The sequence below is a fragment of the Cnephaeus nilssonii genome, assembly GCF_951640355.1.
Source record: "Cnephaeus nilssonii genome assembly, chromosome: 7".
Classification (NCBI taxonomy): domain Eukaryota; kingdom Metazoa; phylum Chordata; class Mammalia; order Chiroptera; family Vespertilionidae; genus Cnephaeus; species Cnephaeus nilssonii.
The window spans coordinates 36,986,740-37,014,302 of NC_137078.1; the positions used below are offsets into that span (position 1 = coordinate 36,986,740).

General features: G+C 42.6%; 1 protein-coding gene across 4 annotated transcripts in view; it reads left to right on the forward strand.

Annotated features, from left to right (window-relative positions):
- Positions 1-27,563, forward strand: part of LOC307103643 (guanylate-binding protein 6-like) — a 65,281-nt gene that overhangs the window by 15,147 nt on the left and 22,571 nt on the right. For 2 of the 4 annotated variants that reach the window (XM_079778085.1, XM_079778084.1), the window contains 8 exons: positions 3,213-3,458; positions 5,317-5,597; positions 6,257-6,469; positions 7,876-7,978; positions 8,317-8,510; positions 9,561-9,732; positions 26,601-26,804; positions 27,315-27,442. In XM_079778085.1, coding sequence (XP_079634211.1) covers positions 3,213-3,458; positions 5,317-5,597; positions 6,257-6,469; positions 7,876-7,978; positions 8,317-8,510; positions 9,561-9,732; positions 26,601-26,804; positions 27,315-27,442 — 1,541 coding nt within the window. Of the gene's footprint in view, positions 1-3,212; positions 3,459-5,316; positions 5,598-6,256; positions 6,470-7,875; positions 7,979-8,316; positions 8,511-9,560; positions 9,733-16,767; positions 16,884-22,016; positions 22,267-26,600; positions 26,805-27,314; positions 27,443-27,563 lie in introns of those variants that run through there. The other 2 variants (XM_079778087.1, XM_079778086.1) reach the window with 2 other exon arrangements.

Below are 27,563 nucleotides of genomic sequence, written 5' to 3' on the forward strand. Positions count from 1 at the left end.
CTTATTTTTCTTCTGCTTCATCTAGTTTGCTGTTGAACTCTTCTACTATATTTTTCAGTTTAGATATTACATTCTTCAGCTCTATAACTTCTGTTTGGTAATTTTTAATATCTTATATCTCTTTGTTGAAGTTCTTACAGTGTTTTATCTACTCTTCTTTCATTTGGTGGCCATCTTTATGACCATTACTTTCAACTTTTTATTGGGTAAATTACTTATCTCAATTTTATTAAGGTTTTTTTTCTGAGGTTTTATTTTGATATCACATTTGGAACATATTCCTGTGTTTCCTCATCTTGACTGACTCTCTCTATTGGTTTCTGTGCTTTAGATGAAATCACCACCTCTCCTGTTCTTGAAGTAGTGGCCTTGTGTAGATGAACCTTATTGTTCAGCCTGCCCTTGCTCTGGCTTGTTTCTCAATTCTTTGTGATTATCCCAGCAGCATATTTTTTTTTTGTTTGTTTTTAATGCTCCCATTAGTTTAGGGTGTGACATGATCTGTCAGTGTCTCAAAGGGTAGACTGCACCTAGATTCAGGCTGATTGGAAGTCAGATCTTCAGGCAGCAGATTTTTTAAAATACAAATAAATGCAATCCTATGGGACTATAAGCATAAACCCCCAGGCCACCAAAGCCAGATATCTGTAGGTATCTGCTGGGCAGTAGTCCCAAAAATTGGGGCTCCAGACAAAAGTATAAGCTTCTTTCTGGGAGATGCTAATAAGCTGTAGCAAGGCAGAGAAAGACTACAAAGATGGTTTCCCCCAAACTCTGTTCCCTAAAAGTGTAGCCTCTAATTGTACCAAATCTGAATTTTGCTCTTTTAGCACAAGCTCCAAGACAAGAAAGTTGATTTTTGTGTGTGTTTTTTTTTCCAAAAATACTAAGGAGGGGGGTGTCTTAATCTTCTATCTGTATAGGATCCTGGGTGTGGTGGTCTGCCACTAACTGTCTCTCTGATTTGTACAGTCTCATGGGACACAGGAACACAAGCACCCCTGGCTAATGGGTCCAGGCAATCAAGGGGTATCCCCCGTGTGGCAGCCACAAAAACCAGGGTACGAAATGTAAGAAGTGGGTCATGGAACACATTTAAGAACTCCCTTCCAAGAGATGCTGGTGCTCTGGAATGTGGCAGAGGAACAATATGAATATAATACCTGCCCTCTGACTTCTCTGGAGAGGATTACAGTCAGCCCTTAGATGTTTGTTTAATTAGAAACCTGCCCCTCAGGCTGCAGCTTGAATGTAAGCTAACAGGTATCTTGCAGAAAGACTCAGCTCCTGGGTCTGTTGTCTTTTGCTGTGCCCTGGCAGTGGTAGAACTCTTTCTCCCTTGGATACAGGCCTGTGGGACACACATTAGCCCTCTGGCCACCATAACCAGGAGATATAGAGGTGTCCCTGGCAGCAACCACGAAAATCAGGACCCCAGACAAGGTTATATGGTCCTTTCTGAAAGATACCAGTAAGCTGGAATAAGGCAGAGGAAGAGTATAAAGATTGTGTCCACCAGCCTGCATTCCTTGAGAGCACCTCCATAGTCCCCTGTAAGTGTGCCAAACCAGAAGCTTGGCCCTCAGTCCAAAATTCCTGGACAAGCAAAGAAGACTCTTCGGAAAGACTGGAGGTGTGTTTCAGTTCATCTCTGCAGTGCCCTGAGAGTAGTAGTGTGCCAAGAACTGTCTCTTCAATTATTACAGTGCCTTGGGACCCAGTAATATAAATCCTCTCGCCTCCAAAGCCAGACTATCATGGATAGCAGACACAAAAACTGGGTCACAAAGCATAAAAACTAGAACACCAGAAATGTTTAGAAGCTCTGTCCTGGAGATGATGGTAGTGTGGAGCATAGCAGAGGGAGAATACAAAGATATTGTCCACTGGAAAAAGAGAAAAGAAACAAAAAGAGAAAAAATGATAGTACCCATTGGCCTTAGGAAGGTAGAGGGAGAATAGGAAGATGGCATCCACCAGATTCTTTCCCCAGAGAGTATCCCAGCAGCTCCTTTCCCCTCAGTCCAATGCTTTAAAATTAGCAAATAATTCTTTTTCTGTTTTCAAAGAGTTTCTGCACTGAGCCCTGAGGTGGGTGGGTCTGCATGTGAACCCTTTAAGAACTCACCACAGCCCCATGTGTCTTATGGGTGTGAGCCCTGCTTGTTTTCAAAGCCAGATGTTCTGGGTCTCATCTCAAGTGCTTCTTTTAAACATTGGCGTGCCTGGTGTGGGATACAAACCCTTCACTCTTCAGGGAGAAGCTCCAGGTTTTGAGTTCCTTCCAGACCGTGGGTCGCTGTGCCGGGGGTGGGGTTTATGGTGAGATTGTACCTCAGCTTTTCTACCCACTTCAATGTGTTTACCATCTCATTTGCCCATTGTAAAGGGATTGCTCCACCAGTTTTTAGTTTTGTTTTTTTTTTTCCCCCAGAAGAAATTGCTTCATACATAGCTGTAGTTTCAGTGTGTCTATGGGAAGTGAGTTGAGGATCTTCCTACATCGCATCTTGAACTGAAACTATTTTTTTAAATTATTTCTGAAAACAGCCAGATTCTTATTTTACTTTCCTCATTATATCCTCCTTTTTATGCTAATTTATTTATTCACTTTGTCACTATTTTAAGTTAATAACTTACTTTAATTAATTGCATTTTTGTAGATGAGTACTTGACACAACCATTTTTTTTTTTTTTTTGGAGTAGTGGTGAGTTTTTCAGATTACATTAGGTAGAGTTTAGTCTATAGATTTTCTGCAAAAAAATAGCTAGTCTTATTTGTAGTACGTGAATTCAATCAATGCCGTTAACTGAACAAGGTGCCATATGTCCTATGTTAATTATTACTTCATTGTCTTTGTAACTTCTCTTTATTTTGTTCCTACAGTTTACTTCGATTAGAGTAGACCAGATTAGAGTAGACCAGAAATTGAAATTTGACCATCATTCATTAGATAAACATCTGGTAATCCAGTCACCATGTTTGATTTTGTGGATACCAGCCATAAATTTATTTTTCTTGGGCATGTTTCCTAAAATTTCTCTTCAGTAACATGTCATTCATATGTGTTTAATTTATAATTTGTATGAGTATGTTAAAGGAGTCTATGAGCAAAGAAATCTCCAAATATCAAAAAACTCCAGTCATAGAAATATTTAGCTGTCTTGTCCCAAGACTGTGCTGACTGTAACTATGCTTTCCTTTTCCTCAGGTTTAAATCCAAAAGCTAAAAATTCCAACATACCCAGGGAGTGTATCAGGCGTTATTTTCCAAAACGGAAGTGTTTTGTCTTTGACCGGCCAACACAAGACACAAGTCTCCTAGCCAAAATTGAGAATATTTTGGAAAGCCAACTGGATCCTAAATTCCGGCAACAATCAGATAATTTCTGTAATTATATCTTCACCCATGCAAAGACCAAGACCCTTAGAGAAGGAGTCAAGGTCACTGGGAATCGTGAGTCTGCTTTTCTAAAACCATATTTCTGAGTGGGTCTCATATGTGTTAATTATTTAATTACTAGAGGCCCGGTGCATAAAATTCATACATGGGGGGAATGGGGTCCCCTCAGCCCAGTCTGCACCCTCTCCAATCTGGGACCTCTTGGGGGATGTCCGACTGTCCTAAACCGGCAGTCGGACATCCCTCTCACAATCCTGGATCTCTGGCTCCTAATTGCTCACCTGCCTGCTGGCCTGGTGGCTCCTAACTGCCACCTCCGCCAGCCTGGTCATGCCTTATTGCCCCCCTGCCAGCCTAGTTGCCCCTCACTGCCCCCCCTGCCAGGCTAATCGCCCCCAACTGCCCCCCCTGCTGGCCTGGTCACCCCCAACTGCACCCCCCCCCCCCCCGCCAGCCTGGTCACCCCTAATTCCCCGCCCCGTCAGCCTGGTTGCCACTCACGCCCCCTCCCCCCACACTGGCCTGGTCGCCCCACGCAGCCTGCTGTTAAGTTGTTTGGTCGTCCCTCACTAACACCCCTGCTGGCCTGGTCGCCCCACACAGCCTGCTTGTTCAGTCATTTGGTCATCCCTCATGAACCCCCCTGCCGGCCTGGTCATAGGCAGCCATCTTGTGAGGGCATGAGGGTCAATTTGCATACTACCTCTTTATTACCCTATATAATAAAGAGGTAGTATGCAAATTGACCAGCCACCACAAGAGATGGCTGCCCCATGTGGTCAAAGATGGCCACCCCCATGTGGACACAAGATGGCCACTATAAAATGGCTGGCAGGGGAGGGCAGTTGGGGGTGATTAGGCCTGCAGGGGAGGGCAGTTAGGATGACTGGGCTGGCAGAGGAGGGCAGTTGGGGGCGACCAGGCTAGCAGGGGAGGGCAGTTGGGGGGGTGGGACCAGGCCTGCAAAGGAGGGCAGTTAGGGGCAACCAGGATGGCAAGGGAGGGCAGTTAGGGGTGGCCAGGCTGGCAGGGGAGGGCAGTTAGGGCAACCAGGATGGCAAGGGAGGGCAGTTATGGGTGACCAGGTTGGCAGACAGAAGCAGTTAGGGGCAATCAGGCAGGCAGGCAGGTGAGTGGTTGGGAGCCAGCAGTCCTGGATTGTGAGAGGGATGTTCCAGATTGGAGAGAGTGTATGCTGGGCTGAGGGACACATTCCCACCCCCCCCCATGCACAAATCTTGTGTACTAGGCCTCTAGTATAGGATAATATGTGTTTTTAGTATTTTGTTTTATTTTATATGAAAATGTATACTTATAAATATTCATACTCCATATAGAAATATGTATGTGCTTTATAATTTTCTATGTGATTAACAAATCCTTTCCCAAAACTCCCTATATTATCACTTATATCTTGGAATCCCACATTTAAGAAGAACCCCACTACTGATAATAAAACCACTACCTGGGTATAAAAACAGAGTATGTTGTATTTCTAGGGGAAGTCCTATATAGTAAGTGTTTTTCTCAAAGAGACTTTTTGGGAGTTTAAATAAATACTTGTTTCTGAGTACCTGAAATCTATCGAAAGCTTAAGAATCTGGAACAATTATTATCTGAATTATCCTTCCCTATTACTTTACTTGTGTAGTATATTTTTATTTTATTTGTGTAATGTGTAATAATTATTCATAGACACCTCTGATTATGTTAGATAAAGATAGGTATTTAACCTTTTTTGTGTTGTCCTGTAGAACACTAGAATAATGAGTAAATGTGAAAATGAAATAGGTGTATGTGTGTGTGTGTGTGTGTGTGTGTGTGTGTGTGTGGTTTCAGAATTATAATCTCAGAATCTTGGATCTCATTAAGTGATAAATTTATATTGATCCCTGTTTTCTATTTTATTCAGGTTTGGGGACTCTGGTGGTGACATATGTAGATACCATCAATAAAGGAGCAGTGCCTTGTTTGGAGAACGCAGTGACAACTCTGGCCCAGCTTGAGAACTCAGCGGCTGTGCAGAAGGCAGCCGACCACTACAGCGAGCAGATGGCCCAGAGAGTGAGCTTCCCCACAAACACCCTGCAGGAGCTGCTGGACCTGCACACAGCCTGTGAGAGGGAAGCCATTGCAATCTTCCTAGAGCGCTCCTTCAAGGATGACCAGAGGGAGTTTCAGAAGAAGCTCACGGTACTTTGTCTTAGTATTTGTCCTTACTAATTCTTGCCCTTCTGGGATGATGCCTTCAGTTCTACAGATTCATCTCAAAGCTCATCTCCTGTTCAGCATAAAGTAGTCTGGATTTTCCAGAGAGGGAGAATATTTACTTCTTTTTATTCAAACTCAGGAAAGATATTAAAGATCTGTCTGATCTCTCAAGAAAATCAGCATTGGTTTCTCCTTTTACAATTCACAATTTAGTGAATTGTGGCATGATTCCTGACCTCCTCAAAGTCATTTCTGAGCTGGTTAATCTCCAGGTATATTTACTCCTATTTCTAGACACTTGATTTCCTTAGCATACTCTCTTAACAGGTAATTATTTATATTATTTTAGTTTTATCATTTTTATCAAAGATAGAATCACAGAATACTACAGTTACTAGGAACTACAAAGAATATATAATGCAATCTCAACATTTCACAGGTGAAGATGAAGCCCAGGGAGGTTAGGAAGCTTTAACAGGGTCTTGTAGAGAGTTTTCAGAGTCAGAAATAAATTTGATTCTTGCTACACTGACTGAATGCTTTTATTAAGAGGACCACAGAGTACCCAGCTAATAAATTCTTTGGAATTTTATCTTCTATGTTCCTTTCTCTGGTGACACCCATCTACATTTCCCATACAGGAAATCATAAAGAATAAGAAGGAGAGTTTATTGCTGAAGAATGAAGAGGTTTCTGAGAAATATTGCCAGCATGTACTTGATCAGCTTTCAATGGCCCTAATGGAAAGTATTTCAGAAGGAATTTTCTCTGTTTCTGGAGGGCACAAGAACTACAGGAAAGCAAAGGAATGGATTGAACGGCGATATATGGAAGTACCCAGAAAAGGAGTGAATGTGAGAATTAAGGGGAACATAGGGATACTACAGATTAAAGTCAAGAGGGTCTCCTGAAAATATGAGAGCACAGCATTAGTTGTGGGTAATATGGGAGTATGGGGATATCATGACTGATTTAGCTTTTAAGGTCCACTATTTGCTCTTTCTTCCTAAGTAGAGTAGAAATGTCCATTCTCAAAAATGAGTATAAGTTTCTGAAATTTATGAGAGAAAACAGAAATTATGCATTTCATTGTCTAACAACATGACATTTAGTGTACTATGTTTTGAGGATTTGTGATGGAAAGCCAGAATCTTTGCACTCAAAACTGATCAAAGTGAGAAAGTCAAATAAATGGACAATTACATACAGTGGTAACATGTATGTATCTGTGACTCTGGGGTACACTGGTGATGGTAATAAATGTAATAAAAACAATACAATTAACATATCAAATTACTACTACTAGTTAGTACTTATAGGCAGAATATTAAGCTCTTTCTCTTAACATTTTAATTTGACCATCCAAAATGTTATGAAACATTTATTTTCTTACCCACATTTTATAGATGTGAATTAGGAGGCACAGGCACATTATATAATTTGCTTAAAGTTGCACATCTAGCAAGTGCCTAGGGAGAATAGCAAAATAGATTAGAGTCTACATTTCACATAGGGCATATCCTATATAATAAAAGGCTTATGTGCAAATCAACCAAACAGCAGAACGACTAGTCGCTATGAGGTGCACTGACCACCAGGGGGCAGACGCTTAATGCAGGAGCTGCCCCCTGGTGGTCAGTGTGCTCCCACAGGGGGAGCAACGCTCGGCCACAAGCTGGGCTGATGGCTGGTGAGCGCAGTGGCAGTGACGGGAGCTTTTCCCACCTCCGCGGCAGCGCTAAGGATGTCTGACTGCCTGCTTAGGCCCACTCCCTGCTGTCAGTCGGACATACCCTGAGGGCTCCCAGACTGCAAAAGGGTATTGGCCAGGCTGAGGGACCCACCCCCTTGGAGTGCACAAATTTCATGCACTGGGCCTCTAGTAGTCTATAAAATCTCCCAGAAGTGGAGGGGATGTAAAGTTTGAAATATTTGTACATGTTGTCCAGGTTGAATGTTATTCAAAGGGAAGAGCCCCAGGTAAACATGCAAATCCATAACAGAACCTAAGGGTTATGGGTTTGTGCCACAGCACATAATTCTCACTGGCTGACCTAGAGCATGTGGAAAGAAGTAGTGCTGGAAGAGGGAGTGGAGGAAGACATGGAGAGTCTTTGGTTACAGTAAAGTGCTTGGACACTTTGTAGAGGATCCTGGAGCATTTTAAACAGAAAGTAAAAATGACACATATGGACTTGTTTGCACAGAACAAATCTCCTCAGTGGAACTCTAAGTTCTTTGTCCCTTCTTGGGTCCTCAGGCAACGGAGGTCTTCCAACGCTTCCTGACGTCACAGGTGCCAATAGAGAAATCCATCCTGCAGGCAGATAAAGCCCTGACCCAAGGGGAGAAGGCCATAGCAGGTATCGGGCATGATGCAACTCTCAGTGTGGTGGGCATTTCCTGCAGTGCTCTCTGACAGATCACATTAAGATCTTTCCAAAAGAACAATTTTTTCCTTTTTCTGTGGAATTCACATTCTGCCAAATCTGAACATAACAAGCAGAGTGTGGTTGTATGTCAGCCAGACAGTCAAGGTCTTTTCCATTACATTATCAAACCTGCTCTTGATGGTGTAGCCATTGGGTGAAATCAGAGATTCTTCATCTCGTTCAAATTTGATTTGTTCTCTGATCTCAAAATGGTAGAGTTCAGGCCTGATTTTGTACTTTCTTCTTTTTCTAAAATTGTCATGGGGCAGAGGAGCGGGCCAAGAAGGAGCAAGCTGAGAAGGAACAGGAGTGGCTAATACAGAAGCACAAGGAGCAGCAGCAGCATATTGAGGCACAAAACAGGAGTCTGGAAGAAAACATAGTCCAACTGAGAAAGAAGCTGGAGAAGGACAGAGATGAGGCTCTGAGAGAACAGACAAGAATACTGGAACACAAGCTGAAGGTAAGTCTGGCCATGACCTCAATAGTTGCTCATGGTCATCACCCTGGTAAATGAGAAAGGAATAGGTGAAAATTAATGCAAAATTAAAAAGAAAACAACTACTGCTATTTACTGCACTTGATTCACCAAAAGTACCGAATCCTGGCTTTCCAAGAGGCCTTTGAGTTTTGTCCACACTGAGACTCTGGAGAGCCCAAGATGACCTTGGGTCCTCCAAGTCCTTGGAGAATATAAATAGCCTCCCCAGGATCCTCCAGGATCCTCTACAAAGTGTCCAACCAGGTGTTTTTAATATAAAGAAAAATTTATATGTACATTCTTACATATAAAATTTTAAGTTCGAGTTTCTACATTAGTGGGATTCTAGGGTGATCTCATGAAGCCCTAATTAAAACAGGTCTTTAATAGATTATCAAGTAGATATTCTAACCAGGTGTTTTTAATATAAGCAGCAACTGGGTACTTCATCAAGATTACTGTCAATTATCCAGAACTCTACTACCAGCAAAGACCCTGATTTGGGTCCATGCTGGCCTAAAACTATCACATATATCTAGATGTAGAAATATGGGGAACTGACATCTTTTAAACCTGCTTCGGTTATCTCCAAGTATGGATAGTTTGCCTAAGTCACCACATAGCATTGGGAGAATTCTCTTTTTTTCTCATCTAAAAGTGTTTACATCAGATTTTTTGATCAGCTTATATGTTACTATTATTATTTCTACAATATGGGGGACCATGCCATTTGTACAAGTGGAATAATGGTTCTCTCCTAATCCATACTTTTGGTTGGACCACATTATTGCATTTTTCTTCATGCCTGGCTAAGTAAGGCTGAAAACTATCCTTCCTCTCACTGATCAGGTCTAACCCAGAAGATATTGTCTGCTTCAAATATTATCCTCTAATAATCTAATAAGAGAGACTACTTTTATGTAGAAAATAAAGAAAAATTTATATGTACATTCTTACATATAAAATTTTACTATTTAGAAATGGGGATTTTCAAAAATTTACTTTTCCCTTTCTCCACACCCGTTATTTTAGATCCAAGAGGAATTGCTTAACGAAGGATTCAGGAAGAAATCTGATGAGATGGAGGCAGAGATAAATCGTCTGAGAAATTTGATTGAAAGTACTAAAAAGGATAAAACTCCTTGGATTTCACGGGCCCTGGACACACTTGCTGATGAAATCTCTTCAACCCTAGCTATTCCTGGTAAACTAATTGGCAAGGGTCTGAATGCCCTGAGCTCACTGTTTAAATAAGATTAGTTTTCTTTAAAGGAAATTATAGAATGTGCATATATGCTCTGTCCTATTTTTGGTGTGTATGGCTTTTAATTTTACTCACGAAAGTTTTAAACATAAAAAGTGCCTACTAGAGGATATCAGTGCCTGACATACATTGATAGATTAAGAGTTGGTTTTATTCATTTAAATTGAAAAACAAGCATCAAATTATAACAGAAGTTGGCAAACTTGGCCTACAGGTTAAACCTATCCTGCTACCTGATATTGTAAATAAAGTTTTATTGAAACACCACCACACACATTTATTTATATATTATCTATGGCTTCTTTTATACCACAACAGTAGAGTGAAGTAGTAGGAGCAAGCACTGTATGACCCACCCAAGAAAGGGTTGTTAAGGTTTAGGAGATAGAAAAATTTTTTTTAAATTGCCTTTAAAAAAACATCAAGAATGTTACTGAAAGTCACAAAAGAAGAAATATATATTCAAGTCAACTCTTGATATAGCATGTTCACTTTTAGGAAATACATGTGCATAAGTATATTACACACACACACACACATACACGCACACAGAAAATCCATTGCAGCATTATTTGTAATGGAAAGATTGCTAATATAAAGTTTAGTACATACATGTACTAGAATTCTAGTAACCATTAAATAACTTGACAATGTAGATTATATATCCTATATAATAAAAAGATAATATGCAAATTAACCCTTATGCCCTCACAAGATGGCTGCCTACGACCAGGCCGGCAATGGGGTTAGTGAGGGATGACCAAACGACTGAACAACAGGCTGCGGGGGTGACCAGGCTGGCAGGGGGGCCATGAGGGCAACCAGTCCAGCATTGGGGAGCAGTTGGGAGCAACCAGGCCAGCAGGGGCGGCAGTTAGGGGAGACCAGGCTGGCAGAGGGGGACAGTAAGGCAACCAGGCTATTGGGGGGGAGCAGTTAGGGGCAACCAGGTTGGTGGGTGGGGGTGCATTGGGGGTGACCAGGCTGTCAGGGGGGGCAGTGAGGGGCAACCAGGCCAACAGAGGGAGGCAGTTACAGGCGATCAGGCTGGCACGCAGAGGCAGAGGCAGTGAGGGGCGATCAGGCTGGCAGGGGATGGCTGTTAGAGGCAACCAGGCAGGCAGGCAGGTTAGTGATTAGGAGCCAGCAGTCCAGGATTGTGAGAGGGATGTCCAACTGCTGGTTTAGAATCAGGCCTAAACCAGCAGTCAGACATCCCCCAAGGGGTTCTGGATTGGAGAAGGTGCAGGCTTGGCTGAGGGGGACCCCCCCGCCCCCAATGCATGTACTAATATAAAAACCTTTAAAATATGTTTTAAGGTGAAAAAATTAGGTGCAAAATAGTGTGTATAATGTAATTTATATGGAAATTACTAAAAACTACTGACATGGGTGGGATCCATAGTTTTCATTATAGCTTCCATCTTTTGAATTTTGAAAAGAAAGTTTGTGTTTCCTATTCATAAATGAGAAATAACATGTAAAGTATGATACTATTAATAAACACTAATAGAAATGTAAAATTGACCACGAGATGACAAATTGTTCATTAATTCTAGAAATGACATCAGACTGTTCAATGAGGGGCTTAAGGCTAAGAATCAGAGCACTGGAAAGCACAAAATTTCCATCCTAATGTTTTCATTTTGGCTTTGGTTTTTTAATCACTATATGTACTTCAAAACTAAGGTATAAAGTTTTTAGTGATTCTTTCAAATTTCAGTGTGAATGTCCTATATTTTCTATTTCTGAATCACAGCTTTAGAATATTAAAATCTGCCCTGGCCAGGTAGCTCATTTGGTTGAAGCATTGTTCCCATATGCCAAGGTTGCGGTTAAATCCTGGTAGGGCACATACGGGAAGTAATCAATGAATGCATAAACAACAAATGGAACAACAAATAGGTCTCTCTTTCTCTCTACAATAAATAAACAAACGTTGACAATAACTGAAGACACCAAACTTGAAATCCTCACTAGATTAGGAAACAAAAAGTTAGAACGAGAATTACTGAAAAATAAGAGCATGTACTGGTGGTGAGAAGGATCCTTTTATCTTCATATATGATCTCACTTATATGTGGAATCTAATGAACAAAATAAACAGATTAATGAAATAGAAACAAAGGCATGGATATATGGAACAGACTGACAGTTGTCAGAGGGGAGGGAGAAGGATGGGACTGGATGAAAGAAGGTGAAGGGATTTGAAAGAAGGTGAAGGGATTAGCCAAAGAACATATATGCATAGATATAGACAGCAATGTGATAATGGCCAGAGGGAAGGGGGCTGGGGGGCTAGATGCAGGTGGGTAAAGGGGAAAAAATAGGGACATCTGTAATAGAGTCAACCATAAAAATAAAATTCAATTCAATGGTGGCCTCTCTACTGTATGCCAGTGCAGGTGGTCCAATGTTGCTACCATTGCAGAACTGGACTCCTGCTAGTGTTGGGGATGAGAGATCCTGATACATGATGGCCAGGTATTGACACTTAAATATCAGAAGCCCAGTTGATGCAGTGATAGTTGAGCACTGAGGCTGGAGTGACAGCCTGCTAGGCCTTACCATGGAAAATTCAGATGATGAGTAGAAAATGGTCAAGAGGGATAGGGAGAAAATAATCAATGAAGTCAAGGGTGATTTATGAGGAGGCTATTGATTTATAGCATCAATAAATTGTTACAATCTTTTGATCTGAGCCAACTTCATACCTCAAACCTCTTACCTGGAGGAAGAAAGAGATGCTGGGTATTCATGAAGAAGGACCCTGGAACTCCAGGAGAAGAAATGAAAATGATTCCTCCTGCCTTCCCTCTGAGGGACCACTGGCCATTTACTCATGTCCCTACATATTGGAGAAACAGGAATATTCAAACATTTAAGAAATACTGACTCAGGATCTAACCTGGCATTGATACCCAGATACTGGATAGATTCATAGACCTCCTATTAAAGTAGGAACTCATGCCAAAACCGGTTTTGCTCAGTGGATAGAGCGTCGGCCTGCGGACTGAAAGGTCCCAGGTTCGATTCCGGTCAAGGGCATGTACCTTGGTTGCGGGCACATCCCCAGTAGGGGGTGTGCAGGAGGCAGCTGGTCGATGTTTCTCTCTCATCGATGTTTCTAGCTTTCTATCCCTCTCCCTTCCTCTCTGTAAAAAATCAATAAAATATATTTAAAAAAAATAAATAAATAAAGTAGGAACTCATGAGTCCAGCTAATAACTGAGGCTTTGACCAATTACAACTAATTGGGATCTAGTATTTATTTCCAATTGGATAGTAAAGTTCATCTGAGGACAGTTTGTCATTTTTCTGCTCATCCCCTAAAAATATGTTTAGGCATGGAATGTATGCTAAATAAGTTTTTATTGTAAAGACAAAGGGATGATGCATACATGACTGCTTTCAATTGCAAGAATTACATGCATGCCTCAAATATTGGAGAAGGTGGTAGGTAGCTTGAATTTTAGAAACTAGGTTAAAGTGATTTATAAGCTGGAAGTATAAAAGAAACTTTTCTGAAATGAATATATCATGAATTAAATAACAAAAGGAAAAATATTTTTATTTAGTTAATTTAATACGTCTCCTCCTCTGTGACCTTGGGTGTTATAGTGTCTGCCTCTGTGAGAATGTTAACACCTCTGTACTAGAGAGTTTAAACTACTTTATCCAGCTGTGATTCCAAGTGTTCAGAAGAAAGAATGGCTTTACTTTTCTCAGAGAAAAACCATACAGTAATTAATATGTGACCAGTAAATGGTACGGTTCAATGGAAAAGCAAACTGTTCTACAAAAATATATGTTCCCATTGAGGGCTTAAATTGAACAGATATTCTAATCTCTTAGACTAGAGACAGACTATGTGGAAAGTTGCTGGGAGTCAATTCCAGCATGTCATAATTATAAGAGTTTTATTAAAAGGTTGATGAAACTTGGGGGCTCAACAAGGGCTGAGTCACATATGTAATTATCTGTTGGAATGGCTGGAAGGCACTTCCCTCAAACCTGAATAGGATGATTGTCTGCTGCCAGACAGCTCAGGGCATCTCAATCTACATGTTATTGCCTCCTGTTGGCCAAACACCTGAACAGCTGTAGGCTATTCCCCAATCTGACAATGCTTCTGTACCCTACCCTTTGAAGTGCTTTATCTCTATCTTGTCTTAGGACAAATTGTGTTAATAAAAAGCAAGGGTCCTGAGTCAAAGGGAGATCTTTAGCTCCTTTAGCTGAAGCTCCTCTGACCCCCAATGCCTTTCAAAATTATCTTTCATCTTTGTACTTTTGTTTGATCTACACACAGCCTTTCTCCAGATTGCTGAACCTTTTGTAATGCTGGGACAAGAACCCCAGCAGAAGGTGGAGTAATGGCTCCCCAAAGATGTCCATAGATAATTGTCAGGACCTGTGAATATGTTTTTTTATGTGGTAAAAGGACTTTGCAGTTGTGATTTAGTTAAGGATCTTGAGATAGGTACATGATTCAGATGGGCCCTTGTAACCACAGGGGTCCTTATAAGAAGGAGGCAGGAGGGTAAAAGTCAGGGGAAAAAAGTCAGCTGACTACAAAAAGTGAGAGAGATTGAAAGATACTGCATTGTTCTCTTTGAAAATGCAGGAGGACCAAAGAATAGAATGCTCCTTCAGAAGCTAGAAAAGGTAAGGAAAGATTCTCCCTAAAAGCCTCTAGAAGGAAAGCATCCCTGCCAACCCATTTTTGACCTTTGGTTTTCAGAACTGTAAAAGAATAAATTTGTGTAATTTTTAGACACTAAGTCTGTGATAATTTGCTTTAGCAACTATAGGAAATGAATATATCATGAATTAAATAACAAAAGGAAAAATATTTTTATTTAGTTAATTTAATACATCTATTAAATATTAGAGTTATTTATTTGGACTGTTTGCTCAATTCTCATTATGTACCTACTGGGGGCCCAGTGCACAAATTCATGCACCTTGAAAGAAACTGTGGGACACAAGGCTGCAGTGGGCACAGGAGCAGGTCTAGGCCCCTTCTTTGTGCCCTCACCCACATGCCCCTGGTCCAGTGTCTGCCTGCAGCCCTGCTCCCACTGCCACCACTCCCACGCACTGATGGCACCGGCCCTGCTCACACCCACTGGTGGTGTGGAGCAATTGGGGCCAGCACTGTCAGTGAGTGTGAGTGGGGGCTGCTGCCCCAATCAGGGGCGATTTGGGCTGGAAGCCACTGCTTGCACCCACTGATAGCACCAAGTGATCAGGACTAGCACCGGGCACTAGCAGTGGGTGTGAGCGGGTCCAGCACCAGCAGCAGGTGCCAATGCCAGAGGGGACCGTGGTGTGTGGGAGCAAAGAATTTTTAGTAACCATCAGAGGCTCACCCTGATGATAGCGACTAGAGTCCCACCTTGGTCTGGCGCCCCCACTCACCTGCTCCACCATCTCACCATGGCCGATGCCCAGCCATGTTCCGCACTCTGCTGCCGATGCCCACCATGGTCTGTGTGAGCCCCCTGGTGTTCAGCGCACATCATAATGACTGGTTGTTCAGTTGTTTGGTTGTTCCACTGTTCGGTCTATTTGCATATTAAGGTTTTATATATATAGATCATTTTCTGAGCTCTATGAAGAAAGGAATAGAACAGATAAAGCTCTTTTCTTCATGGAGCTTATAATATACTAGGGGCCCAGTGCACGAATTCATGCACCTCGAAAGGCACTGTGGGCTGCGAGGCTGCAGTGGGCACAGGGGCAGGTCTTGGCCCATCCTCTGTGCTCCCACCTGGCCCCTCCTGCCATTATCCCTGGTCCCCTCTCTGCCAGCAACCCTGATCCTGCTGCTGCTCCCACCCACTGACAGCGCAGAGCAATTGGGGCCGGCGCCAGCTACAGGTGCAAGCAGGGCTGGTGCCATTAAGTGGGTGCAAGTGGAAGCTGCTGCCCCAATTGCCCCTCAGGAGGAAGGGGGGGTAGAGAAGCCCTGAGGGGCTATTGGAGCCAACAACCACCACTCACATCCACTGACAATGCCAAGCAATCGGGGCTGGTTCTGGGCAATTGGTGGCTCCGGTGCTGGCATTGAGTGTAAGCAGGGTGGTGCCAGCAGCCGGTGCAAGTTCCGGGAGAGACCGCAGCATACAGGAGCAAAGAATTTTCAGTAACCACCAGAGGCTCGCCCTGATGACAACAACCTGCACCCCGCCTTGGTCTGGCACCCCGCTCACCTGCTCCACCATCCTGCCTTGGTCAACACCTGCCATATTCCACACTCTGCCTCATGCTGCTGATGCCTGCCATGTTCCATGAGTGCCCCCTGATGGTCAGCATAGTGACCAGTTGCTCGGTTGTTCTGCCGTTAGGTCTATTTGCATATTAGCCTTTTATTATATAGGATAAGGACCTTAAAAAACAAATAATACTATATAGGCAGTAATATGTAAATTTAAAAAATTCTGACTAGTTATTAAGATCTTTTGGAATAAGAACCAACAGTCTTTCTTAACTTTAGTTTCAGTCTAATTTATACTTCCTAGAAATAAAATCACATACTTCTTTAGGGGATACTCATTATTGACCAAGGATCCAACACATAAATATTAAAGCACAGTAAAGCCCAGGGTGGGCTGTTGTGAAGCATGGAACTTGGTTGGAAAGTTTATAAGGAGGAATCTCTGAAAGGTCGGGGGCCTTTAGGGGGAGCTGCCCAAAGGTGGCAACCCCTGCCTTGACTTTTCCAAACAAGTCTGAGCCCCTGGGTGTTTTACTGGAATCTCTATGTTTAGTCTTTAGACGTCCTTGCTTAAAGGACACTGCAGACGCATGTGTCTTCTCAGGGATACTTACCCTGCTGATTGTATCTAGAAGTTAATTTTAGTTCAAGCTGTTGCTACAATAAAAGCCTAAGGAGGCAGGTGAACGGGGCTGATTGGTTTCTCAATCCAAGCAGTCTCTTAGCCCTCTCTTTCACAGAAATGTGTGTCAGAGTAATCATTCAGTCAATGCTCAGGATCTGCCAGTCAGCCCCGGCAAGTGGTTCACTGTGTGAGGATTGAACACAACGACGAGGCAGAAACCTTGAAAACGAAAGTAACTGCACAGTAAGTAATTGGAGCCAACTTGGGATTTCCAAGTTTGAGGGGATTGTTCCTCAGCTAAGGTTTCACAATGGAATAAAAGCTGTCCACAGAACAATAGCAATATATCACAGTGCTTAAACAGTTATTAAAAGCAAGTGGTGCCTCTGTTACAGAACAACTAAAGAGCCTGTTACAGGCTGTTATAATTTACAGGTAGGATCAGGCCTAAACGGGCAGTCGGACATCCCTCTCACAATCCAGGACTGCTGGCTCCCAACTGCTCGCCTGCCAGCCTTCCTGATTGCCCCTAACTACTTCTGCCTGCCAGCCTGATCACCCCCTAACCACTCTCCTGCCAGCCTGATTGATGACTAACTGCTCCCCTGCCAGCCTAATTGACCCTAACTGCCCTCCCCTGCAGGCCTGGTCACCCCTAACTGCTCTCCCCTGCAGGCCTGGGTCTCTCCCAACTGCCCTTCCCTGCAGGCCAGGTCGCCCCCACTTCTCTCCTCTGCTGGCCTGGTCACCCCTACCTGCCCTCCCCTGCTGGCCTGATCACCCACAAATGCCCTCCCTTGCAAGCCTGGTCCCTCCCAACTGCCCTCCCCTGCTGGCCATCTTATGTCCACATGGGGTCAGTCATCTTTGACCACATGGGGGCAGCCATACTGTGTGTTGGAGTGACGGTCAATTTGCATATTATTCTTTTATTAGATAGGAAGATAGAGGCGTGGTGCACGGGTGGGAGCTGGCTGGTTTGCCCTGAAGGGTGTCCCAGATCAGGTTGGGGATTCCCTTAGGGTGTGGGGCAGCCTGGGAGAGGGGCCTGTGGTGGTTTCCAGGCCGGCCACGCCCCTGGTGACCCAAGCGGAAACCCTGGTATCTGGGATTTATTTATCTTCTATAATTGAAACTTTGTAGCCTTGAGTGGAGCCAAGCCTCCTGCTCGCTCCGTGTTTGCAGCAATTTTTGTTGGGATTTATTTATCTTCTATAATTGAAATTTTGTAGCCTTGAGCAGAGGCTAAGGCAGGCCAGGGCTGAGGAAAGTTGGCTTCCTCCATCGCCGGGGGCAACTCAAGCCTCCTGCTCTCTTCAGCTCCGTGACTGCCACCATTTTTGTTGGAATTTATTTATCTTCTATAATTGAAACTTTATAGCCTTAAGCAGAGGCCAAGGCAGGCCAGGGCAGGCAGAAAGCTTGGCTTCCTCAATTGCCAAGGAAACCCAAGCCTCTTGCTCTTTCTGTGGCTGCAGCCATCTTGGTTGGGTTAATTTGCATATTTGCTCCTGATTGGCTGTTGGGCATGGCTCTTGGGTGTGGCAGAGGTACAGTCGATTTGCATATTATTCTTTTATTAGATAGGATAATCCTTGGTTCCTTGGTGCTGGAATGCTAGACCTTAATTTCTGGGAACAAGTGGGCAGGAATTTAAAGAGAAATCATGCCCAGGGAAAACGAGTGCCCTTATCATCAATAACTATGTGGGCTCTTGTTCCAGCTGCACTATGCCCATTTCATATTGAGGATCAAAAGCCTACAGAATGCCAGGAGGGTTTACCACCATCCCCTCCTCCTCCGTCAGAGGAACCCTTTCCCAATCCTCCACCTCCAGTGTGAGAAGGCTCATCAATTAGATCCTCAATTATGGGATCATGTGTCAGGCAAGCTATGTTAGGAGAGCTTTTGGCTTGCCCAGTTATGCAAGATTAGCGAGGTAATCAGATACATGAACCACTCTCCTTTAATACCTTTAAAGAAATAAGGAAAAGTGTTAGAGAAAATGGGGTTAACAGTCCATTTACAAAAGGACGCCTTAATGCCTTGTCTGAAAATTATCCTATGTTGCCTTGGGACTGGCAGATTTGGGCCAAAACAACTCTGGATGCCAGTCAATATTTATTATGGAGAGCAGAATATGATGAGATCTGAGAACAACAGGCTGTTTGTGGGTGTTCACTGGCGACCCCACCTTGGAATTCTCTGGGCCATGTTCTGGCTATAAGTCCCAGTCAATGTAAAACATCTTTTAAAAGATCTATGGAAAGGACTCTGATTTACTGAGTCTTATCTGTAGGTTGTGTGCACCTGTAAATATTGTACATAGAGTGTCTCTGTTGATTGTTGTTTTGTGTCTTTGTTTGGTTTAATTTGTTTAGAGATGGGGCATATTTCACTTTGATAGGGGCCCCAGCTACTTGTGGCAGGCTGAACACGTGGCAGGTATTGCAGGAACTTCCCAGCAGCTGCCAAGAATTTTTAATCTTAGGGGCCCTTCCTACTCTCCCTCTCAGGCATCAGCCACTGGAAACTCTTAGCTAGAGTTACAGAAGTCCTTGTCTGTCTGTAATGTAACTTGGTTACTAATTGATGTTCTTTGCTTGCTTTCTTATATTTGAGGGACTTAGTTTGCACTTCGTCATTTTATGAACACAGGGAATCCTCTGTCTCTGCTGTTTGGGCTTTGTGTCACACAGAACCCATTTGCTGTGCTGGGTTAATGTGAGATAAGATTCTAAGGCTAATATCCCAGTCCACCCTTTTGTGAGTACTCATTCATATACTGCAGGTTTTTTTTTTGTTGTTGTTGTTTCTGTCTTTAAGATCTCTTCTTAAGTGAAAGATTTCATATTGTTAGTCTATTAAGAAAGAAAAGTATGGGAAATAATTATTTAAACTTCCCAAGTATTTATCTAGAGGGCCGGAGTTGCAGAAGTACCCTTAAATAGGCTGCAGAAGTGGCAGCAGTGGGGTGGGGGTGGGGGACACTCTCCTTGTAAAAAAAGAATTTTTAAAAATTGTACTTTTACCCTAAAGCTGTTAAAGTCCCAGGAGTTACTACAGTCCTGGGAACAAACCCCAGGACCTGCTATCTCCCCAAACACACCCACCCTTTCTCCAGCCACCTGAGAGTTGTCAAGGTCATATTATCTCCGTTATGCTTCTTAAGAATATGAGTATATTTTCCATTGGAAAAATATGCCTATTTCTGAAAGTAAAGCGGGGGGGGGGGGGGGGAGGTTTTTTCCTGTACTTGCCCTGGAAGCAAAGGTTTTACATATATACTAGAGGCCTGGTGCACGTGCTGGCGGGGGTGGGGGGTCCCTCAGCCCGTCCTGCCCCCTCTTACAGTCCAGGAGTGCTCAGGGAATGTCCTACTGATGGCTTAGGCCCACTCCCTGCTCCCTCTATGGGAGGCCACTGGGTGATCTGGGAAAGGCACCGCCCCATCACCCTGCTGCTGCTGCCACTGCTGGCCCTTGATCCTTGCTTCTTAGGGCTGGCCTTGCTGACCTGCCCCCCTGGCCCCGCCCACTGGTGGGTGGGGGGCGATCTGGGGCCAGGCTGGCTGGGGGGGGCCTGTGGGAGGTTGAGGCACAGCAGGTCACACCCTGTCCAGCCTCTGCGGAGGCATGGCACTGGGACCAGCCCTAGCCGCTCCTCTGTGGCTGCCTCTGCAGAAGGGGCAGCACTGGAATTGGGATCGTGCAGCCCCCTCTCCTGCTACCATTGCAGAAGGGGCCGTGGCGCTGGACCGGCCTGTATGGAGGACTCTCCCGTGCCAACTCTGTGAAATTGGCTGCAGTCCCGCCCTCTCCCACGGCCCTGGCCTCTTGTGCAGCACGGGGCTCTCCTGAGGCTTCTGTGAAAGGGGCAATGGCGTTGGACCAGCCTGTGCTGTTGCCTCTCCTGCACCATTGGGGGGTCCCCTCTGCCCATCCTGCACCCTCTCCAATCTGGGACCCCTTGGGGGATATCTGACTGCCAGGGGGATCGGGCCTAAACTGGCAGTTGGACATCCCTCTCACAATCCTGGACAGCTGGCTCCTAATTGCTCACCTGCCTACCTGCCTGGTCACCCCTAATTGCCCCCTGCTGATGGCCTGATAACCCCTCACTGCCTCTGCATGCCGACCTGATTGCCCCTAACTGCCCCCTGCTGCCAGCCTGATCACCCCCAACTGGCCCCCTCTGCCAGCCTGGTCACCCCTAACTGCCCCTACCTCCACCAGCCTGGTCGCCCCCCCTGCTGGCCTGGTTGCCCCATGCAGCCTGCTTGTTCAGTTGTTTGGTCATCTCTCACTAACCCCCTTGCTGGCCTGGTCGTAGGCAGCCATCTTGTGAGGGTGTGAGGGTTAATTTGCATATTACCTCTTCATTCTATAGGATTGTCTTTTTTATAACAGCCATTCTGACAGGTATTAAGTGACATCTCATTGTGATTTTGATTTGCATTCCCCTAATGATTAGTGATGTTGAGCATATTTCATGTGTATATTGGCTGTCTCTATGTCTTCTTTGGAGAAATGTCTATCCAGATCCTCAGCCCATTTTTTAATAAGGTGTGTGTGTGTGTGTGTGTGTGTGTGTGTGTGTTTGATGTTGAGTGGTATGAGTTCTTTATATAGTTTTAGTATTAAACTTTTATTAGATATATTATTTGCAAATATCTTCTATTCAGTAGGTTGCATTTCATTTTGTTGATCATTTCCTTTACTGTGCAAAAGCTTTTTAGTTTGATGTATTTCCATTTGTTTATTTTTGCTATTGTTGCTTTTGCCTGAGGAGACATATTAAAAAAAAATATGGCTAAGATTGATATCAAAGAGTTTACTGCTTATATTTTTTTCCTAGAAGTTTTATGGTTTCAGTTGCTACATATAAGTCTTGAATCCATTTTGAATTTATTTTTGTATATGGTGAAAAAATCTTGTCTTTTTTTTTTTTTTTTTGGCATGTATCTGTTCAGTTTTCTCAATACCACTTACTGAAGAGATTATCTTTTCTTTCAATTCTTTAAAATTGTTCAGCATTTGGCTTATCTATTTAGTAAGTTAAATTTTCATCAACATTATACAGCAATGTATTCTATAAATGCCAAACTCGATTTTATTAGAGAAAATTCTACCAATATCTTTAATGCAAAATACAAGCATGTATCATTTCTTAAAAAGGAAAAAAATGTATATTCACATAGTTTAGATATACTTAGAGTTATTAACTGTAGAATTATGGATTCTCACTGCCCTGAGCACAGTTTGAAATAGAAAAGAAAACTGAACCTCTTTTTCAAACGTTATGCAATTTCTGAGAAATCAGGTCAAATACATCCACCAGGCAATACCCAGGATATGAACTACCCAGTCAGTGAGCTTGCCTCCTTGTCTTTCAGTTTCTGTTAGTGATATTGGGAAACCAACTTCTAATCCTCTGCTCTCTCTGTGTGTGAGGGTGTTGGAGGGACTATAAAGAAAAATAAAATCCCCAGGATTTGGTCAGGAAGAAGTTTATCACAAACCAGCACAGCTAAACTGAGAGACAGAGTTAGGACTCTTTACAACAACTCATGAAGCAGCTTTGTTACCAGCTCTAAAAGATCCCTGCTGTTGACGTTATAGTTAAGGTAAGATTGGGGCCAGGGTGGTAAAAGATCGTGCAAGCGTCAGGAGGTTTTAAAAACATTTTATTTAGGATAGGCTGCAGCTGAGCCTGGTGTGGGATATCACACTTCATTAAAAACAAAACTGAGGTGCCGTCAGACAGGAAGCAGCATTCATTAAGCTGCATTTGCTTCCTGCTGAGCTAGACAGAAGCATGTGTAGAGACTAACGGGACGGAGTTTGAAATGTCTTAACGCTGTTTTTCTTCCTTTGCCAGTTTATGACCTATGGGGATCATAATTGCCACTTCAATTATCTTAATTTTTTTATAAACCCTGATTTAGTTTAAACGTCATCCTGAACATTTCAACAGCTATAACTATTATTTTTGTGAGAAAGAGCAATGAAAGATATGCAATGTAAATAGCTTGCTTACATCATTAAGGCCAAAAAAGTTAAAAACTAAAATGAATAGTAAAGAGTTGTTTTCATGGAAACAACTATATATTTTTAGTCATAGTCTTGTACATTGTTTGAAGGTAAATTTCTTCCTTTAGAAATAGCATGAATCAATTAGTGTTGATTTCTTGGCACCCACTCTTTCTTTAAGGCCCTTTATGTTGGATTCTATTTCTACTAGTCTAATGCCTCTGTTATTACCATCACTTTCTTCAGCAGTTGCCCCTCATTACAGCCTGGTAATTTTGTTTACTCCTCAGAATTCTCTCCTCCTCTGAATTTCTTATCACAAGCTCCATGCATCTCCTCCTTCAGTTCCCATTTGTCTTCTTGATAAGAGCCTTTTCCTCTTCCTCAAAATTCAAACCAATGAACAACACAAATCAAAGTGAAAGCAAACAACAATTTTAAAAATAACACTACTAGAATTTTATGGCTGAAAATAGTGATATTTTCTTCTAGAAACCCCATCACTAGCAACTCTGAGGCTTCAAAAAAAATTTCTTGGCATTTTCCTTCTTTGCAGGTTTTTTTTTTTTTTTTTTTTTTTTTTATGTTCCTACAGATCTGGCTCTGTGTATGTCTCCTCTCTCTCTCTCTCTCTCTCTCTCTCTCTCTCTCTCTCTCTCTCTCTCTCTCTCTCCTCTCTCTCTTTTAAACTAGCGGTACTGTTGTATCGCAAATCAGTGAGCTGGACAAGATGCCTAATGAGCCAATTAGTTAGGAGTCATCTTTATTGAGCGCAGGTATAGAGCAGATTACCTCTGTCAAATTCTGAACACCATATATCGGAAGTCTCCAGTATTTATACTTTTCGAGCCTCTTTGTTTGCAGATATTACAAAGGGCTCTGTGTGAGTTATTGTTACAGACAATTGTAACCTTGAATACATAATGACTTTGTACTTGGCATAAGAATATGGAAATTATCTATTACATTGGATGGCTAGCTTGCAAGGTCAGACAGCTAAGTTTATCTTTTTCTATTATTTGAACTAAAAACAAAGTCATTTTATAGAATAACAGACTGTCTTAAAGTGACAGTGTTACAGAAAACCGGAGAAGAACCAAGCAATACTTAGAGAGATGGAGTTACATTTATTACGTGTGGGTCCAGAGGAAAATATCTCTCAAATTCTGGCCCCCAACATGGAGGAACTTTCCCTATTTATATGTTTTTACCTTCTTTGTCTCCCAAATATGGGGTGTTTTCGGCCCCCTTTGCAAGTTCTTAAAGAGCCCCTATGTGCTGGGGCCTTGAGACCTCAACCAAAGGCCTGGCCTGGCGCCAGCACTGATAATTTTGTCCGGGGAAGGTTTAATGGCCTCTCTGAAGTGGGAGTAGTCTTATTTTCCTTATTATTTAAGCAAGCAATCATTTACAGAAGCCAACTAGCAGGGTTAAAATTTCAAACAGCAGTTTTTATATAAGAAGGATGCTTCAACTGAGTTTATAATGACAGAGTTTAGAGGACTAGAGACTATCTAATAATAACAGAGAGTTTCACACACTAATTTCATACAGGATGGAGGTTACTATGCTTCAGTACTACTGACATAAATAGACATTAATTAACTTATTTATTTCCATTATTTTGAAAACAGGCTTAGAATGTTGAGTAAAATGTGATATCATTCAGGTAGCCAGTTGCAGGGCTAGGATTGGAAATCAGGTGTGCTTGACTTTAAAACCAACCAATATAAGTATGTATATGTGTGTGTGCATGCGTGTGTGAAATGCATTCTTACATTGTTTTTATTTATAAAAGGTAATGGGCCTCTAACAGTGTTAGGGAGAATGCATCTCAGAGCACACATCACAGGCTAAGCTATAAAAGGCAGAGCAATAGGTAAGTATAGGACTTGAATACATTTAATTTGCAAAGATTTTGGAGACAGGGCTTTCCCAAAAGTGTTAAAAATGTTAACCAGATAACAATTGGGAACAATCTGTAAAACACTTTATTAATATAGCTATACAGATTGAACGTTATTCATTGGAGGTCTGAGAAGTCAGACAAAGTTGTTCTCTCTCCCATTAGTGACCACATCCCGAAATGCAGTATCTTGTCAGCCCCCATTATCCACAAATAGATGTAGATTGTGTACCTTCTGCTTTCCTAGCTAATTGTTGCAAATCATCACTGCCAGTCCCCTTATTTTTCTAATCTAAAAATATTATGACCCCTGCTATATACAAATCCAGACAAACAGAATTGCACAAGATAAGTTGCTAATATTGCAACTGTACCTGGCTGATCTCCAGGGCACTGGCTCTAAGGAAGTGGGGAGAATGTGTCTTTATAATTTTTCAAAAGCAGTTTTTACAGTCAACTAATAAGGAAATCTAGTTGCACTCGTAAGATTTCAGTGAAAGAAAAAGTCAAGCAGATGATGGGTTTTTAGCTTCTGTAGTAAATAATCTATACTTATAATAGGATAATATGGAAATTGGTCAGGACACTGTCACATAATGACCTATCAGCAGGCTGCATTCCTGCCCATGCGTCCACCCAGAGACATGAGGCTCGTGTCCCTGCCCCTAGCAACAGGCCCCTAGACGTGAGGCTCAAATCCCTGCCCCCTGCACCAGCCCAGGAACTTGAGGCTCATGTCCCTGACCCCTGGCAAAGGTCCAGGGATGTGAGGCTCACGTCCCTGCCCCCTGCACTGGCCTGGAGGCATGAGGCTCGTGTCCCTGTCCCTCTAATTAATTCCCTTTTAATGTGCACAAATTTTGTGCACCAGGCCACTAGTCACTTACAAAATGAAAGAAAATTGTTCTTTATGAGAAGGCAAGGCAGAAGAGCAATCATTGCTTAAATCTCAGCTAGCTTAAACATGTTTTATCAGGTTATAAGAATTGATGCCCCCAAATAAATGGTTAAGTATTATTTTAAAAGTATTTTCAGCCCTAGTTGGTTTGGCTTGGTGGGTAGGTCCCAGGTTCGATTCCAGTCAAGGGCACATACCCGGATTGCAGGCTCGATCCCCAGTAAGTGGTGTGCAGGAGGCAGCCAATCAATGATTCTCTCTCATCATTGATGTTTCTATCGCTCTCTCTCCCTCTCCCTTCCTTTATGAAATCAATAATATATATATATATATATTTTAAAAGTCTTTTCAGTTGAGCATTGACCTATGAACCAGGAGGGCATGGTTTGATTCTTGGTCAGGGTACATGCCTTAGTTTCGGGCTCAATCCCCAAAGGGTGTGCAGGAGGAAGCCAATCAATGATTCTCTCTCATTGATTTTTTTCTCTCTTTCTCCCTCTCTCTCCCTCTCTGAAATAAATAGAATTATATATTTTTTAAAGTATTTTCACTCATTTTCTCATTCATAAAATGATCATGCCTTAAAAGTTTTGATTGAAAAAGGCACACCAATAGCTATATAAAATGATTTTAAACAACTATGATTTGTTCAATAATGCTATGTAATGACCTGCCAGGATTTATAATACACTTTGTCTGGACGTACCTCTACATTACAGAAAAGCAAGTTTAGATGGGGTAAAAGCAAGAAATGTAATATAATAAAGAGTGCTCATAAAGATTCCATATGGGGATTCAGGGAGATAAAAATAAGACACATAAGCAAGCCAAAAACCAGCGGAGGAGAGTCAGATTCAAACTAGCAATAGATGAGATTCAGGGGATGGTTTTCCATGAGCCCACCACATATTTAAGAAGCAGTGGAGTACCCTATAGGAGACCTCTGGCAGACTTAGGACTTATTTTCCTATGACCTGCTTTGCTGTCATTAAATAATAATAATAATACTTTCTTTAGAAACTTAGGCCATGCTGGGTAGTAGAATGTCCCCAGGAAGCAAAATGACTTTCTCTGCTTAGAGACTGGAAGTTCTAATCCATCCCATCTATTCCTTTGCAAACAAGGTCTCAGCGTGGACATGGCCTCAGAGATCCACATGCCAGGCCCAGCGTGTCTCATTGAGAACATCGAAGGGAAACTGGTGGTTAATCAGGAAGCTTTGGGGATCCTCTCTGCCTTCACCCAGCCCCTTGTCGTGGTGGCTATTGTGGGCCTCTACCGCACTGGCAAATCCTACCTGTTGAACAAGCTGGCTGGAAGGAATGAGGGTGAGTGACACCAGCTAAGCTCTGCCGAGTTGTTCTTTTCACCCACACTCCCAGCATAAGCACAGAGATATGAGGAGAGAAAGTGAGAGATGGGCAGGAATATTGAAAGATAATGTTTGGGCCATAACTGGCTAATTATTTTCAGTGAGGTAAAGGACAGAGGTCTGTTTTTGAAATATCACCTCTTTTTCTTTTACTTAATAGCTCCTTAGAAAAAGCAAAATGTTTTCCAATCATAAGGAGGAAGACATCAATAAAACAACATATATAAAATTATAAACTATTAAAATTTTAGTAGCATAATATTCTTGTTTAAAAAAATCATCAAGTTTTCAAGCTGTGGTACCTGATACTCTTATTTTCCCATCTCTCTATTGCAGTTCAGATCAATACTGGTTCTTCTTTGCTCCATCTCCACATCTTGCTCTCCTTAAGCCCTAGCTCATTTGTCAAGAACATCTCTTATTTCCAGATCCCTCATGTGTTACAACCTCTCCACTCCTTCTGCAGGCTTCTCTGTTGGATCCACGGTGCAGTCTCACACCAAGGGAATCTGGATGTGGTGTGTGCCTCATCCTGCGGAGCCAAACCACACCCTGGTTCTGCTTGACACCGAGGGACTGGGAGATGTAGAGAAGGTGAGGAACAAGGACTCCTTTTTGATCAACCTTCTCATCTCTGAATATTCTTTACAGAGATTTTTTTTGTACTTCCACTTGAACAGAGTGTATCTTTATTTCCCTTTCCATATTTAATAGT